The 15,550-nt window shown below is 34.3% G+C and overlaps 3 protein-coding genes across 13 annotated transcripts; 2 read left to right on the top strand and 1 right to left on the bottom strand.

Moving 5' to 3' along the window:
* Nucleotides 1–1,754: 1,754 nt before the first annotated feature.
* LOC140817276 (dehydration-responsive element-binding protein 2G-like) lies at nucleotides 1,755–2,198 on the bottom strand. The gene has a single exon (XM_073176918.1). The coding sequence runs from the start codon at nucleotides 2,196–2,198 to the stop codon at nucleotides 1,755–1,757; it is 444 nt and encodes a 147-aa protein (XP_073033019.1).
* A 3,641-nt stretch (nucleotides 2,199–5,839) lies between these two features.
* Nucleotides 5,840–9,714, top strand: LOC140817157 (protein LUTEIN DEFICIENT 5, chloroplastic-like). Its single transcript, XM_073176787.1, has 16 exons — nucleotides 5,840–6,117; nucleotides 6,204–6,381; nucleotides 6,476–6,692; nucleotides 6,773–6,844; nucleotides 6,933–7,043; nucleotides 7,222–7,413; nucleotides 7,497–7,658; nucleotides 7,809–7,904; nucleotides 7,992–8,093; nucleotides 8,175–8,207; nucleotides 8,296–8,376; nucleotides 8,471–8,553; nucleotides 8,625–8,756; nucleotides 9,041–9,101; nucleotides 9,191–9,256; nucleotides 9,335–9,714. The coding sequence occupies exons 1-16, from the start codon at nucleotides 6,015–6,017 to the stop codon at nucleotides 9,488–9,490; spliced, it is 1,845 nt and encodes a 614-aa protein (XP_073032888.1). The 5' UTR covers nucleotides 5,840–6,014; the 3' UTR covers nucleotides 9,491–9,714.
* Nucleotides 9,715–12,820: 3,106 nt separating this feature from the next.
* Nucleotides 12,821–15,550, top strand: LOC140816990 (protein ASYMMETRIC LEAVES 2-like). Of its 11 annotated transcripts, XM_073176529.1 has the most exons (4): nucleotides 12,821–12,911; nucleotides 13,315–13,509; nucleotides 14,113–14,205; nucleotides 14,679–15,549. In XM_073176529.1, the coding sequence occupies exon 4, from the start codon at nucleotides 14,710–14,712 to the stop codon at nucleotides 15,301–15,303; it is 594 nt and encodes a 197-aa protein (XP_073032630.1). In that variant the 5' UTR covers nucleotides 12,821–12,911; nucleotides 13,315–13,509; nucleotides 14,113–14,205; nucleotides 14,679–14,709; the 3' UTR covers nucleotides 15,304–15,549. The 11 variants fall into 11 exon arrangements, with proteins under 11 accessions (XP_073032630.1, XP_073032632.1, XP_073032631.1 ...); XM_073176531.1 differs by having other exon boundaries at nucleotides 12,858–13,509; nucleotides 14,684–15,550; XM_073176530.1 differs by having other exon boundaries at nucleotides 12,859–13,509; nucleotides 14,691–15,550.

Raw genomic sequence — 15,550 nt, 5'->3', positions numbered from 1 at the left:
ATGTTGTTGAATAGACAGGAGGTGGCGATCAAAGGGCAGACTTGGACTGAGCGGGAGGCTAGACCCGAGGACCGCCCACTTTATTTTAAAGATTTTAAGCATGAGAATATTTATACTCTGATTTTATGTTTGGTGCGAGACGATTTGAGCAAGATTATCTTTTAAAAAAAATTTTATCGGTGAATGGATGATGTAGTGATGACCGTATTGACTTTATTTTCGCACTCAAGAAAATTTTAAATTTTTCCGTACATTTTTAAATAGTAAAAGTACAGTTCGTTACAAGGTAGTTGTTGCCATTGTCCTTCGACGACTCTCCAAATACGGAGTATGCCTTTCCTTTTGCGAAATTGACCAGATTTCCTAGTGCCAAAATCAGAGCAAAGATAACAAAACTTTTGATGTTGTCCGTTACCGATTTTCATTGAAGCACAAAATAATATCAGTTAATATATCGAAAAATAGAGAAATTAATGAATTATTTTAGGAGAACATCTGTATTTGTGCTAATTGAATTGGTGCGAAATGGATCGCTGTATATATATATATGTGCAATGAAGCCTCCAAATTCCAGCTAATATTAATGGGCAGTTGCAATTATTATTAGTAGGTTAAAAGGACAATTAAGATTGATGGTCATAACTCGTCATGACTCACAAAGCATTTTGACCATAGCATATTTTAGGATCTGTTTTTTACTCGAAAATTTTATTGCAAAGTCTTTAATTCCAAAATTTCATTTATTTGGATAATTTTAGTTATTATATATTTCAAATCTTAGTTTCCAAAACCAATCCTTGCTTGTTATTAATGAATAATATCAATTTCTTTTCTCCTATTGGTGATGCCACATATTTCGATTACTAAAGCATGTATACTCAGATTAAAAACTAATTTATTTTCTCATATATATATTTTTAATTTCAATATATAATTCACTTGCATAAATTTCTTTCACAATTTTTTTTCACTAAACAACAAAGTGAGCAGCCACTATATTAATTTAATGAATTTATCGTGTTCTAATTTTCTAAAGTCTGAAGAAAAGGGAAATCCACGCATCAAGTATTCAAGTATCAATTCGGTTTTCAGACGTGAATCAAATAATAAGAAAATTTCACTTTTTTAGATGACCGTTGATAGCATCATAATTTTGTAATGATTTATTTAGTAGTTAGAATAGTTTAAACTAAGACTAGGTTTTTTGTGATATTCACAATCCTATCAATATTGACAATAAAAAGTAACAGTGAGACGAGTCAACTCTACTGATATTCACAATAAAAAGTAATACCCTTAGCATAAAAAATAATATTTTTTCATGGATGACCCAAATAAGATATTTGTATCACAAAATATGACACGTTAGATCATCTCACACAAATTTTACCATAACCTAATTTGATTGCCTCCCAATAATCCAGCTTAATATACGGATATGATACAAAAACCACACCAAGAAGAAGGTACTACTTAAGGGCACGGCACCCGTAGAATCATGCTATTAAAGACAGAGACACGCGCATCACCCAAAAACAAAATGCATAATTAACGCTTTTTGCGTGCAAGTTCCCTCAACGATTGTCACCCCGTATGTCTGCGTCCAAACACCGAAAAAGAACAAAATCACACATTAAAAACCAAGGTTTATTTGATCTAGATAACTAGCTAGTATATGAAAATATAAGGATATTGAATTCCTATATAGTCCATTCCCATTGAGGGAGAGAACTATTTTCTGGTTGGAATTCCGGTCAGCTCGAATCTTGCTTATCATCAAGCAGAGACGGAGCCACCGGTGTGTCCCACAATTCGTAGCAATTCGCTTCATCTCCATGATGACAACCCTGCACCCATAAATCTTCACTCATCTCACTAGTTGGAAACGTAGGAAGAACGGTCTCTCCACAGCTGTCGCTGTTGTGGTCCGCTGCAGGAGGCGGGAGGTTGAGCTTTGCGCTCGAGCCATAGAGGCGCCGAGAAGCGTCGTCGTAAGCATACGCGGCTTCGAGGGACGTGTTGAAAGTCCCGAGCCATACTCTTGCCCCGCGGTTGGGCTCGCGGATCTCAGCGACCCACTTGCCCCATGTCCGCTGGCGGACTCCCCTGTAGGTGCAGAGCGCGTTATCCGGTCCGCCTTTGCCACGCATGCAACCCTTTCTGGACCGCCCCACAGTCGTCTTCTTCACCGGCTCCATGATATATCAGCTCCTTAATTTTCCCTGCTTCAAATGTAGGGTATTCTTTTTTGTCAGGAGGGTTTCGGCAAATAAGTGTCAGCAAGGTGAAGCAGTGAAACGTGTCGTCGTTTAACAAAGTTAAAGCCGTGGGTGTCATCACCGCCACACCATTCATTTATCTCACTCGTAATTATATATGTTTGGATGTGATTAATGATTCTTTTTTACTTCTCCAAACACATTTGAACTTTTTAAATAATTATAATATTAGATTTACAAAATTATAATTTTAAGGAAACTAATTTGCAATATTCAATAAGTGTAGTTTTCTCGTGGATTTTCCAATAATTTTAACGTTTTATCGGTGATACAAATGACGATCTGTCAAGGCACTCAAACCCAACTATATCCAATTTTCACCTGAATTCTCCTGATCCAGGTAACGCTTTGATTTGATAGCATCGATGTACATCGAAATCAAAATCATTAACTGACAGCCGTCTATATCCAATAATTTTGTCTACATTATTATGTACCAGCTTAAACTTTAAAAAATGAGCAATAATTCTGGTACATCGATCATACGATCGAGAAACGCAGTAGGATCGACCAAGTGCCTGTACAGATTACGAAGCGGCGCTTGGCTTATCTTTTATGCGTATGGGCACGTGTCGCACCAGGAGGGTATGAGCCACGTGTTCAGCTTCAAACTGAGCATAGCTGGCATACTTGCATGTCATAGCCCCAAAATGTATGGATGGTTCATGTCCCACATTATATGTCAAAATATACTAATACAGATACTCATACGTATAATATGATGTGTATATATATATATATATATTATACTTAGGATTAAAAATATAATATGGTTAGAGCTATATATACGTATATATATATATATATTATACTTAGGATTAAAAATATAATATGGTTAGAGCTATATATACGTATATATATATATATATATATATATATATATATACACGTCAGATGGGTCAAATTGTTTGCTTTTCGATGTGATCCGGGGGGTTTTCTGGATTTTAATGCCTTTTTATTTTGGTTTATTTGACAATTCTTGGTGTATAATCTCAAGGTTCGGATGAATCAATATTAAGCCTTAGTTTTAGGTGAGGCGATTTATTGTTTATTATTCTATGGTTTTGCCACTATATATAATATATATGTATAGGTAGTGGTGATTTGATCTTGATGCGTAGAAAAACTGTGTTATTTGAAATTTTCTTGTTTGGTTAATATTTTTACGTATATTATGATCATATTAAGGGCGGACAAACCTAGAAATTGGGACAAAGGCGATTGATTGCATATATAAATCGTTTACTTTTTGATGGAATCGAGCCTAGTGCAGACACAGTTTTTGTAAAGATCAAAGTATATTGATTAGTTCATGAATGAGGGGAGAACTATAAGAAAATAAAATTATAAGATGTTGAAAAAACAAATAAACCGTTATCTTTGAGCTTTAAAAAACGCTCAAAGTAATTCCACATATATTATTATAAGAGGTTGAAAGAACTAATTTGCCGTATTTTGATTAGTTCATGAATGAGGGGAGAACTATACGAAACTAAAATAAAATATGAATATATCTAGGCTGCGTTTGGTTGGAAGGATAGGATAAACTAATGATTAGTACATAAATGATAAAGAAAATGATTTTGGTAGGATTGTAATATATTGTGTAAAATAATATTATGTTTGGTAAGACTTTTAAGTGTAGGATAATTTTGAATTTTTGGATGAAAAGACGAAATTGCCCTTCCCCTTCGCGACGGCGGCGGCCGGTCGGAAATGGTGGCAGTATCCGGAAAATTAGCGACGGATTTTAAAAACCGTCGCTAATAGCGACGGTTTTTAAGAAACCGTCGCCGATCTGGTTTTGAATTATTTTACTTACTAAAAAATTTGACATTTAGCGACCGTTTGAAAAAAAACCGTCGCTATTTGCGACGGTTTTTTACAAACCGTCGCTAAACAGCTGTCTGCCGGCGGTACATCGACTGTCGGCCGGTGCTCGGCCGTGGTTGGCGGTCCGTCGGCGGTCGACCGGTGGTCGGCCGGCGGCGGTTGTGGAGGCGGCAGTCGGTGGCGGGAAGTGGTGGTGAGTTTGAATTTAGGAGAAGGGTAAAATTGGAAAAATAGGAGGTATTAAGAGTGGGATAAATAATCCTAGGGGATGAGAAAGTATTATTTTAACCTACCTAATATAACCTAATCATTCATAGGAGGGATTGACTTGGTTAAATAATCACCCCAACCAAACACCGGATAGAGTAGGATAAAATTATCTATCCTACCCAATCACCTCAACCAAACGTTACCCTAGAGTAGTACCCTGGACTGATCAGATGATTCAATCAGTCAATAATTCATCCATGAATTTTCTTTAACATCTGGAGAGTACGATGGGCTGCATGACTAGTAAATTTAACAAAATAAAGTCACATGCATTAATAGGACATAAATCACATAAATCAAATATATTTGGAAAAAAGTGGCATTGAAAGGATAATTGTAAGGCCTATTTTTTTAGGAAAATATTGCAAGGCATAGCGTATTTCTTCGGCCCATCCAAATAAGTCGAGTGACATCTTGCTTTTACAAAAAAAAAATTGATATTTTTATATTTTAATTATTTCAAAAAAATTATAATTTCTATATTAAAATATGTGATTAATAATCCAATTTAAAGTTACAATTTTATTTTTGGTGACAAATATATATTGTGGGGGTAAAATGACGTCTCTCTTGTTATTTTTTTGTTTATAACTTTTTCACTCTTTTTTTTAAAAAATGTTAATAAAAATTTAATTTTTTTGTTACAAATATGTGATTCCGAACGAACAAGAAAAAACCACGGTACATTCAATTTTTTTTTAATATTAAAATGAAATTTAATAAGAGATACGTCATTTTACCCCTACAATATATATTTGTAACCAAAATAAAATTGTAACTTTAAATTGGATTATTAGTCACATATTTTTATATAAAAAATATAATTTTGATTTTGAAAAAATTAAAATATAAAGATACCAATTTTTTTTAAAAAAATAAGTTTTTTTTAATAGTGTTGGACTAAAACAAGGTGCATAGCATCCTCTGCTGTGGGCGTTTTCCACTGCAGAAGATCTTGATCCCAATTACTTCAATATATCAAACATTTTTATTAGCATAAACACATACTTTTTTGTTTCTTCTACTTTTATTAAACTAATAATCTTTAACGCCATCTTTGCATGCATTTTCTTATTTAACATGTTTCGATCACACATACGTAAAATGAGTCGAGCCGATTTGTGCATTTTCTTACAAGTTTAATAATGAATTGTTCATGCTCTAAATAAAAATAGGTTAGTATTTTTTAAATTGAAAAATTCGTCAGTGTGAACTAGTTTAGACCCTAAATATTTAGTAGTCTACTGCTAATATATTTGTAAATAGCTGGAAATTTATTTTGCACTTATTTAAAATGTGCTGAAAATCATAATTAAAAGTATAATAATTATTTTATTTTATTTAAAGTACTCAAGGGAATGAAAGGTGAGAACGTTAAAGTGCCGACACGGAAAAAGATACCTCTTCTTGTTCGTTAGTGGTTTGGTGGAGGTTATTGCTAACGCCATGCCTTTTTCGTGTACAACGGTGGGACGACGGACGGCTCCATTTTCGTAGAACATGGAGCCCAATCAGTTGTACATTAGCCTTTTTTGAACCTTTTCCTGCAAAGGTGCTCCGTTCCAATCATAATAATCAGAGAGTCATTCTTCACCAGCATTATCCGTGTTCCCGCTCTCTCTCTAGAAAACAATGGCTGCCAACCTCTCTTTTCCTCAGTTCTTCCCCCAAATCGTCAACACTAAATCGCACAGAAGCAGACTCGAGCGCGAACTTAAGCTTAGGCGAAACGTTGGTGAGTACAGTTCGAGTTGCACCATGTATAATCTGGGAGTTTATGGTTTTTGTTTGGGTGATTTTTTTGGTTAATCGCATGTTCAGGGAGTGGTTGGTTGATTAGCTGCTCGTATTCGAGTAATGGGAGAGGTCCCAGCGGGAGTGATGGCGATGCTCTCCAAAACGACACCGTAAAGGAAGTGGAGATGCTTTTAGAAGAGAAGCGCCGTGTCGAGCTGTCGACACGAATATCCTCCGGTGAATTTACAGTCAAGAAGGCTAAGTGTGAATCGGAATTTCTATCTGTTCTTTGTTTAGTAGCTAAAAAGACTAGCTTGACTGTGCATTTGTGTGTGTCTTTTTCTTGTCTATGATAGCTTTCAATCGCAAACGAAAAACAAGTTGTTGAAATTTGGCGTGCCGGAAGAGTTGCTTGACTTCATATTCAATTTGACGGGAGGTTCTTTGGACTACCCGAGAATCCCAGAGGCAAAAGGATCAATTTCTGCCATCAGAAGCGAGGCCTTCTTCGTTCCTCTATATGAGCTTTACTTAACTTATGGTGGAATTTTTAGGCTAACATTCGGTCCGAAGGTTCGCTTTCCCTTTTCCTTTAATGCCTTCTCTTGAAAATGTAATTTCAGTGAGTAATCGTGTTGAGGCTTGCATTGCAGTCATTTTTAATAGTGTCGGATCCTGCAATTGCTAAATATATTTTGAAAGACAATCCAAAAGGTTATTCGAAGGTAAAGTAGTGTAAAAGTGCATGGTTTTTCTTTCCTATTATGCAATCATGATCTTCATGATAAAACCCATGTTCGGTCTCGTTACCAGGGTATTTTAGCTGAAATTCTTGATTTTGTGATGGGGAAAGGGCTTATACCTGCTGATGGGGAAGTATGGCGTGTCAGGAGACGGGCTATAGTTCCAGCATTGCATCAGAAGGTAGTACTGGGATGGCTGTAAAAAATTCGTATATATTTCTCTCTTCTATTTTTTGTGACGGTATATATTCTAGTGGGAGAGATGCTCAAACTGAAATATATAATTGGTTTTCTTATCTTGTATGAATATTGCTCCTTATATGTTATTCTCTGATATTACGTCTCAATGCTAAATTTAGTTTGTAGCAGCAGTGCTTAAGCTGTTTGGAGCAGCCACAGACAGACTCTGCAAAAAGCTCGATGCTGCTGCATCTGATGGTGAGGATGTTGAGATGGAGTCCCTTTTCTCCCGTTTGACATTAGATATCATTGGGAAAGCAGTGTTTAACTACGATTTTGATTCCTTAGAAGTTGATACTGGAATAATCGAGGTATTGGTTTTTTCTTTGTATGATTTCATCCAATTACTTGTTAACATGTCACTGTTTAATACATTGCATCTGGCCTAGAGCAGGCTGTATACACTGTATTGCGAGAAGCAGAAGATCGTAGCATTGCGCCGATTCCACTTTGGGAGATTCCCATATGGAAAGATATTTCACCGAAGCTGAAGAAGGTCAACGCAGCTCTGAAGCTGATCAATGATACACTTGATGATCTGATTGCCATATGTAAGGTATAATTATTTTATGTCATATCATATGCTTGCTTATTCTTTCTACTAATTTTTACCATTTTCCTGTACTATCATCGACTATCACCATTTGTATCATAAATAAAGTTTTTGTTGGGAAGTTTATTTTGTTTTGATTTCTTGGATTTGCAGAGGATGGTAGACGAAGAAGAGTTGCTGTTTCACGAGGAATACATGAATGAACAAGATCCTAGTATTCTTCATTTCCTGTTAGCATCTGGGGATGATGTATAATAACCAGTTCTGTAATTTGAATGTATGCATTGACAAATGAATTTGATGATGGCAGTTAGGTTCTCATGCTGTCATTTGTAGGTCTCGAGCAAACAACTCCGTGATGATCTAATGACAATGCTGATAGCTGGACATGAAACATCTGCCGCAGTACTCACGTGGACCTTTTATCTTCTTTCCAAGGTGGTGTTCTGGGCATTTAAATCCTTTCCAGGACACAACTTATGATACCTCTATTCCCATTTATGTTCTTATAACCTGCAGGAACCTACTGTCGTGGCAAAGCTTCAAAATGAGGTGGGTCAAAACTACTTTTCTGGATCTTCTTGACTTGACATCCCTCACTTGCATGTGATAACTGTAGTGCTGCATTGTTTGCTCTTAGGTTGATTCAGTTTTGGGCGATCGATTCCCGACCATGGAAGACATGAAGAAGCTTAAATATACTACTCGAGTCATTAATGAAGTGAGAAAATGCCTTTGCCAAATATCATCTGTTATTTTTGCGGTTTTAGCATCTTTACATTTAAATATCTTTAACGCATCCCAATATTTTACAGTCCTTAAGACTCTATCCCCAGCCACCTGTTTTGATTCGTCGGTCTCTTGGAGATGACGTACTCGGAGAGTACCCGATTAAAAGGTTGGTTTCTTTCCCTCTGAATCTTGATTTTTCGTAATTGCTTCCTTCTCATGTATGTGATTTTCATGCAGTGGAGAAGATATTTTCATTTCTGTTTGGAATTTGCATCGTTGCCCGAAACATTGGGAAGATGCTGACAAGTTCAATCCTGAAAGATGGCCCTTAGATGGTCCTAATCCCAATGAATCGAATCAAAATTTCAGGTGTGAATTATTTTTTTGATACAACTAGTTCAGAAATATAACACCGTTTACTTATTTTTAGTTGTTTTGTTCAGTTCCCTTTTACCAAGAAGTAACAAAGTTGAACTACGAAAGTACCCATGACATAAAATAAATTAAAATTTTAAGCTACAAAAAACGGTGAGAGATTGTTAGTTGCCTGTTCGGAAATGCAACTTCAGAGTCTAGTAGGAATTTTGTTTCATTGTACCACCCTGTATAAATGAAATGAGAACGTTGAAGTGTCGTTAATTTTGCTTTTGCAGCTACTTGCCTTTTGGTGGAGGACCAAGAAAATGCATCGGAGACATGTTTGCTTCATTTGAGGTGATTTATTCTAAATTGATCGAGTGCTAATATCTCCGTCTCGCAACTCGTGATAAAATTACTAGCTATAACATATCTACTGATTTCAGAATATAGTAGCTGTGGCCATGCTTGTTCGTAGATTCGACTTCCAAATGGCCCTCGGAGCACCTCCTGTGAGTCGCACATTCCGATTGTAACACAAATATTTTAAAAATACTGATGTTCTCTGTGTCATGTACGTTGCTTTGCAGGTTAAAATGACTACAGGAGCAACAATTCATACAACAGAAGGCTTAACGATGACAGTTACACCAAGAAGAAGAGATCCCATTATCCCAACGCTCAATATTCCAAAATCGAATCTTGACTCCTCATCACTAAACGTACCAGATATGAAACCAGTTTAAGCTTTGCAAGATGAAACTTCCTTCGTGTTTTCCTAGTATTTAGGAGCAGTAATTTTGTTCTATATATGATTCATAATAAGATATATATCCAAGAAAAGAATCATCTGTATCAAACTCGATGCTGTTAGTTTCTTGAGAGATTTGAGATGGGCCTCTGTCATGGAAGAAGAACAATTAAATGTGATGTCTTATTGTTACTTATTAAACACTAATGATTTGATCAACTATTTTTCTTAACAAAGAATACTGATAAATAATTTTAAAAATTATTTTTAATTAATTTAATATAAAATAAACACTATTTTGATATAATGTTTGTTGTTTCACTTTTAAAATAAAATTTGGATTAAAAAAAGGAGGGATCATTGCTTAAATTTCAAAATATAGAGGAGTATATGATCATTTATTTTTCATAAAATATTTTATGTTCTTTCTAATTTTCATACTAGTGATAAATGATATTTTCCGAGTAAATTATAATATATTTTGGTAATAAAAGACGCATTATTTTGGTTTGATCGGGCCTTTAATAGCCTGCGCACAGTCCCCTTCCAGACAGAATTCAACACCCTTGGATCAACTTTTGTTTCTTTTCTTAAAAAACAAATATTGAATCCACTTTTCTCCCAAGTAGTTTAAAAAATATTTTCCCTCAGCAAAATCGCTATAGCATTGAGCATATATTGACAAATCATTTATTTTACTGCAATAATTTTTTCTTCTTTTTGAATATTTAGTTAAATTTTCACCAGAATATTATATGTCCGATGTCACAATACTCCATGAAAACTTAAGTACACATTGCATTTGTATAAGTTAATTTTTTTTCTATATAATAAATACTTACGTAAGATAAATATATTTCTGCGTTCTTTTTTATTTAATTTTATTAAATAAAATCGTATTTTTAGTTTTTTAATAAATTTATTTGGTTTATGTTTCTGTTCCTAATAATTGTTTTTTTATATTATTATGATCGTTATTTTTTTGAGTTCGATCAGCAAAATTTTACCAAAATTTGAAGATTCTAAGGAGCTCGCTCATAATAAATGAATAAATTGTATAGATAATATAATGATTATCATAATAAATAAAACAATACATTTACATTGATTATCTAAGAATTATATAATATAAAGTTGATGAAACGATACATTTATATTTCTTAAATCGTTATCCGTGTATAACCAAGTGTGATTAGGAAGCCAAGCAAGCGTACGTCGACAAACCAACGATTTTGATTATCGAAAATTTATATAAAAATTATTGCACGCTTTTGGGATTATTAAGCATAAATGATAGAATTTATATTTAATATTTACTAATATACATTTTTATAGTTACATTTTTATTTGATTTCAGTTCTTTAATTATTTCTGAAAAGCCGGGGAAAAAAATAATAACTAGAAATGGAAAATAATATCAATATGTCAAAAAAACGTGACAAGCTACGCATGCACAGTGACAAACTAACAATTCGAACCAAAATATTTCAAACAACATTCAATTTATGTATGTATTGCACAGTATATACCTGAATACCCTAATTAACCAAACCTGAGTGACCTAATTAGACCAAATCAACTGCCCACAAAGCCATAAATAGTCGATTTAAAATCAGGACAGGTGACTCAAAGCCAAACTGGATGCACAAACTTAAGGGCAACATCCCACTTTCATGTTTATTTACTCGATCGGATCCAGCATCGACAGAATATTAATGATTGTATTCTTTATATACATAAAAAGGTAAGAAGATGAAGTGGCAATTTTAGTTATGTAGATATTGAGTCGTGACAGTTTTAGTCACTGATATTTTGTTGAATCAATTATAATCATATAATTATGTTCCGACGATTAATTATAGTATTTTTCGCAAAAAAAATGTGATTTAACAACCAATATCATTATTAAATTTTTATACTTATATTGATAAATACATTTACATGTCACAACAGATTTTTTGACTCCGTGATTAAAAAATTTTAAAAATAAAATTATTGCTTTAATTATTTTATTTAGAGAAAATGGTTTAAATTGATAATAAAAACATAGTTATAAAACTATAATTGATTCAAAAAATAATACATGATTAGAAATGTCATACATCAATATAAATAGAACTACAATGATATTTTTCCAATTAAGAATTACATATTTAATCTTGAGAATTCATATGGATCCCCATATCACATATTTCAATATCTCAGTTGCAATTTGCAAAATACTCTTACTTTTATTTGGATTGAGTCATTTCTAATGCATGGTTTCAAATTTATTTTCATTGTCAAATAAGTTAATTAGAGACAAACTCAAATTCATCTTTTTAATTATCTAGCTTATCATTATACACAAAAAATTCTTGTGAGACGGTCTCATGGATTAATTTCGTTGGTCGAATATCTTATTTGGGTCATCCATGAAAAAAATATTATTTTTTTGTGCTAAGATTATTACTTTTTATTTTGAATATCGGTAAACTTGACCCGTCCCACAGATAAAAAATCGTGAGACCGTATCACAAAAGACATACTCATAATTATACTATGTACAATGAATTTTAAATAACTTCAATATTCTAAAAAAATGAAATTCATCGTACTTTTTTTTATGATTATGGTGTAAATTAGTATGGAGATTAGATATATACTTGAATTTCTTTTGTGTAAGTTATCTAAACAATGAAAATATATATAATTTCATGGATTTCAAATATTTTCATTCAAACAAAACCTTAATTATTTTTTAGAGAAATAACTTTTTGTGATCACTAACTCTCCAAATTTTGGATTTTATTCTATTAACTAATCAAATTTTTGTTTTAGTTCCCTATATTTAAATTTTCGGATATTTTGATCCAATTGCCAACATGGTGTCGAACATGTCAACATTTCTGACATCATTTCATTAATTTTCGATATCACATTAACGTCATCATTCCGATGAATTAAGACTAAAATTTTAAAAAAACAAAATTAATAATGCATCAAAAACAAACTTCAGATATTTATATGTGAACCAAATTCTAAAATAGAACGAACAAAAAAAATTATTATCCCTTATTTTTAGGATTGATTAGCTTATAATTCTGTAACTCTCATAAATCACATGCTTTTGAGTTTTGATACATGTACGTTGGCCCCATCAACCCAACCCTAAATGAGAAGACAGTAACATGAATTTTTTTAAAAAAAAATAATGAAAAAAGGTGAAGAGGAAAGGTCATGTCACGACAGTAGACAACTCACTCTCAAATCTCTGTACTCTGAGATTGTAAGATAGTCATAGTGATTATACCTATATACTCAGTCCCCACACCCATTCCTCCCATAAAATAACAATAAAGTCACTTCAAATGCTTGTTCCTTCTTTCTCCCCCCCCTCGCACACGAAATCAGCAATAACACACACACGCCCCACTGTGAGTGAGCTTAACTTTGCTTTTCTAATTTTTAGCTGCCATAGTTTTGCTTTCTCCCCGTTTCCACTGCCTCTGGTCTTGGGGGACTTTCCTTCACCTGTTTTCACAGTCAAATACACACACATACACTTGATTCTCCAATATATATATATATATATCTCTTTCTAGCTAGCCCTCTTCATGAAATAAGGGTCTTCCTTTTCTTCCGCGCTGCCTTCTTTTCACCATCTTTATATGCACACTTTCGTTTCTTCTTATATTCACTTAAGTAAGCGAAAAGATTGCTGCTAAAAGAAAACCCTTTTGCATGATCCTTGAAAATACCGAAAAAATATATTCGAATGATTAAAAAATACCTTTACTTCTCTGGCAAAGAACTTATATTATGAGGAAAATTTGACAGGAGAGGGTGCATCAAACGAGCTGGGAAATTAAAAGGCAAAGACCCGAATCAAACTTGTTTTCACCTACTTGTCAAACTACACGCAACCCGAAGAGGGAACTGTACAAGGGAAGAATAAGATTGACTGCAGAAATCGAGGCGCTTTAAATTTTCAACGAGAGGAGGAACAGAATCACAGGGCCAATTTCTGTCTAGGTATATACCATTTCTTTATTTATTTTATTATATATATTCTTTGAGTAGTTTCAGGTGATTAAATAGTTCTAATTTAATTGATTTTTTTTTCCGTTTGATTTATTTGATTGTGTAATTATTATTTCTTGTGTTAAAATCAAATCCGGATAGTGGAAAAATCTGGCTTCTCACAAAAATCTTATTTTCACAGGTAAGTGAGGTAATTAATAGTCTTCTCTCCCCCTCTCACTCTCTCCTCTCTCCGCACATTTTCTAGCGATTTGTCACTCACTAATTAACATGCAAAAAGGAAATAATTCCAAAAATGATTATCGTAGTGTGAGCTACTCTTTTGTCATTATACCTCATTTTCTTGCATAGATCCATACATTATACAAGACTGAAAAAGGGTTTTCACGTAGCAAATTTACACTTAATGCTCTCTTTCTGTTTCTGTATAAAAATAGAGCTCGAGAACATGTTTAGGGTTCTGGTTTGGAAGTGGATAGCTAGATATGGAGCTTTATCTGTTCCCAGAATCAGATATATATATATCCGGATCCAGTATGCTAACTCTTGAAATTAATTGCAGCTGTTTTTACATCTTGTTATTTCTTGACACAGCCCGAAGTTGAAAATTTCACGATCGCCAAGCTTCACTAAGAAGAAGAATATTATAGATTTGACAGATCCTACGCGGAGACTTATAAACGGCAGGTATAGAAAACGTTCATTTTCCAGATTTGGTCATGAGATTCTTTTTTTCTGTAGTTTTGGTTTTGATCTTCTTAAATTCAATCGACCTTTATTTATGGGTCAGTTCTTTAAAGCTGTCAATGATTTGCCTCTCCAATGTTATGTGTCAAAGGCATCTAGCTTCAAGATTATTATATATTTGATTTCTTTGACTAAACAAAATTCATACTCGGAATTTACTGTTGGGTTGTATGTTTTAAGAAATTTATGCTTTCCAAAAAAAAAATACTAGGTTTTGAAGAATGTTTTTGATGACTTGTCTTGTCTCAAAATTCTATATTGTGTGGTCACATAGAAGTAATATATACATACAAAAAGTCGAAAGAAAAAAGATCCACGTTTTCATGTTTAAAACCAGTTCTTGCATACATAGAATTTTAGTTTCTTCTTCTCCTGTGCAGATCTTTATTTCTTGAAATTCTATCTAATGGCAGTTTAGTTGATAGATACGCCAGGTTCCATTTCATGGCTTCATCATCTAACTCCCCATGCGCCGCCTGCAAGTTCCTGCGTCGAAAATGCCAGCCGGAGTGCGTCTTCGCGCCGTACTTTCCGCCGGATCAGCCGCAGAAATTCGCCAACGTACACAAAGTCTTCGGCGCCAGCAACGTTACCAAACTTCTTAACGAGCTGCAGCCGCATCAGCGTGAAGACGCCGTTAATTCCCTCGCTTACGAAGCCGACATGAGGCTGCGCGACCCCGTCTACGGCTGCGTCGGCGTCATCTCTCTCCTTCAACACCAGCTCCGCCAGCTTCAAATCGACCTAAGCTGCGCCAAATCCGAGCTCTCTAAGTACCAGAATCACCTCAACGGCGGCTTCATCCACCACCATCAGCAGATCAACCTCCTAGGCAGCGGTATGGCGGCGAGGGACTTCCACCACCAGTTCTTTCCTACCAGTCATCATCAGCAGCAACCGGTGATTAATGGGTATGATGCTAGTAGCTTCCTCGCCATGAATATGTCTGCCAGTCTGGGACAGTTGGGCGGCTTTCAGCAGGCCAGGGCAGCCGGGGCCGCAGCTGATGGACGCCGGACACCGGTGGAGCCGTCTTAGGGTTTTTTGGGTCTCCGCTATAATTTATTTTACTTTATTAATAATTATTTAAAAACCGGCGGTGAGTTATATCGGTAATATGCTGCTCATGAAAACACTTGCGAACTAAATTAATATTTGTGCTATTATTTATTTTTATTTTGGTTAGATACATTATTTAATAATTTTTATTTCATATATTAAATAGTTTATCTTCCTTATAAGTTATTAAGATGGGTGGATAAAATTATTAAGTTGTAATTTTTTT

This window comes from Primulina eburnea, chromosome 16 (genome assembly GCF_022965805.1).
Source record: "Primulina eburnea isolate SZY01 chromosome 16, ASM2296580v1, whole genome shotgun sequence".
In the NCBI taxonomy this organism is placed as follows: Eukaryota; Viridiplantae; Streptophyta; class Magnoliopsida; order Lamiales; family Gesneriaceae; genus Primulina; species Primulina eburnea.
Note: the sequence above shows the minus strand (reverse complement) of the source record. Positions and strands in the feature narration are given on the sequence as shown.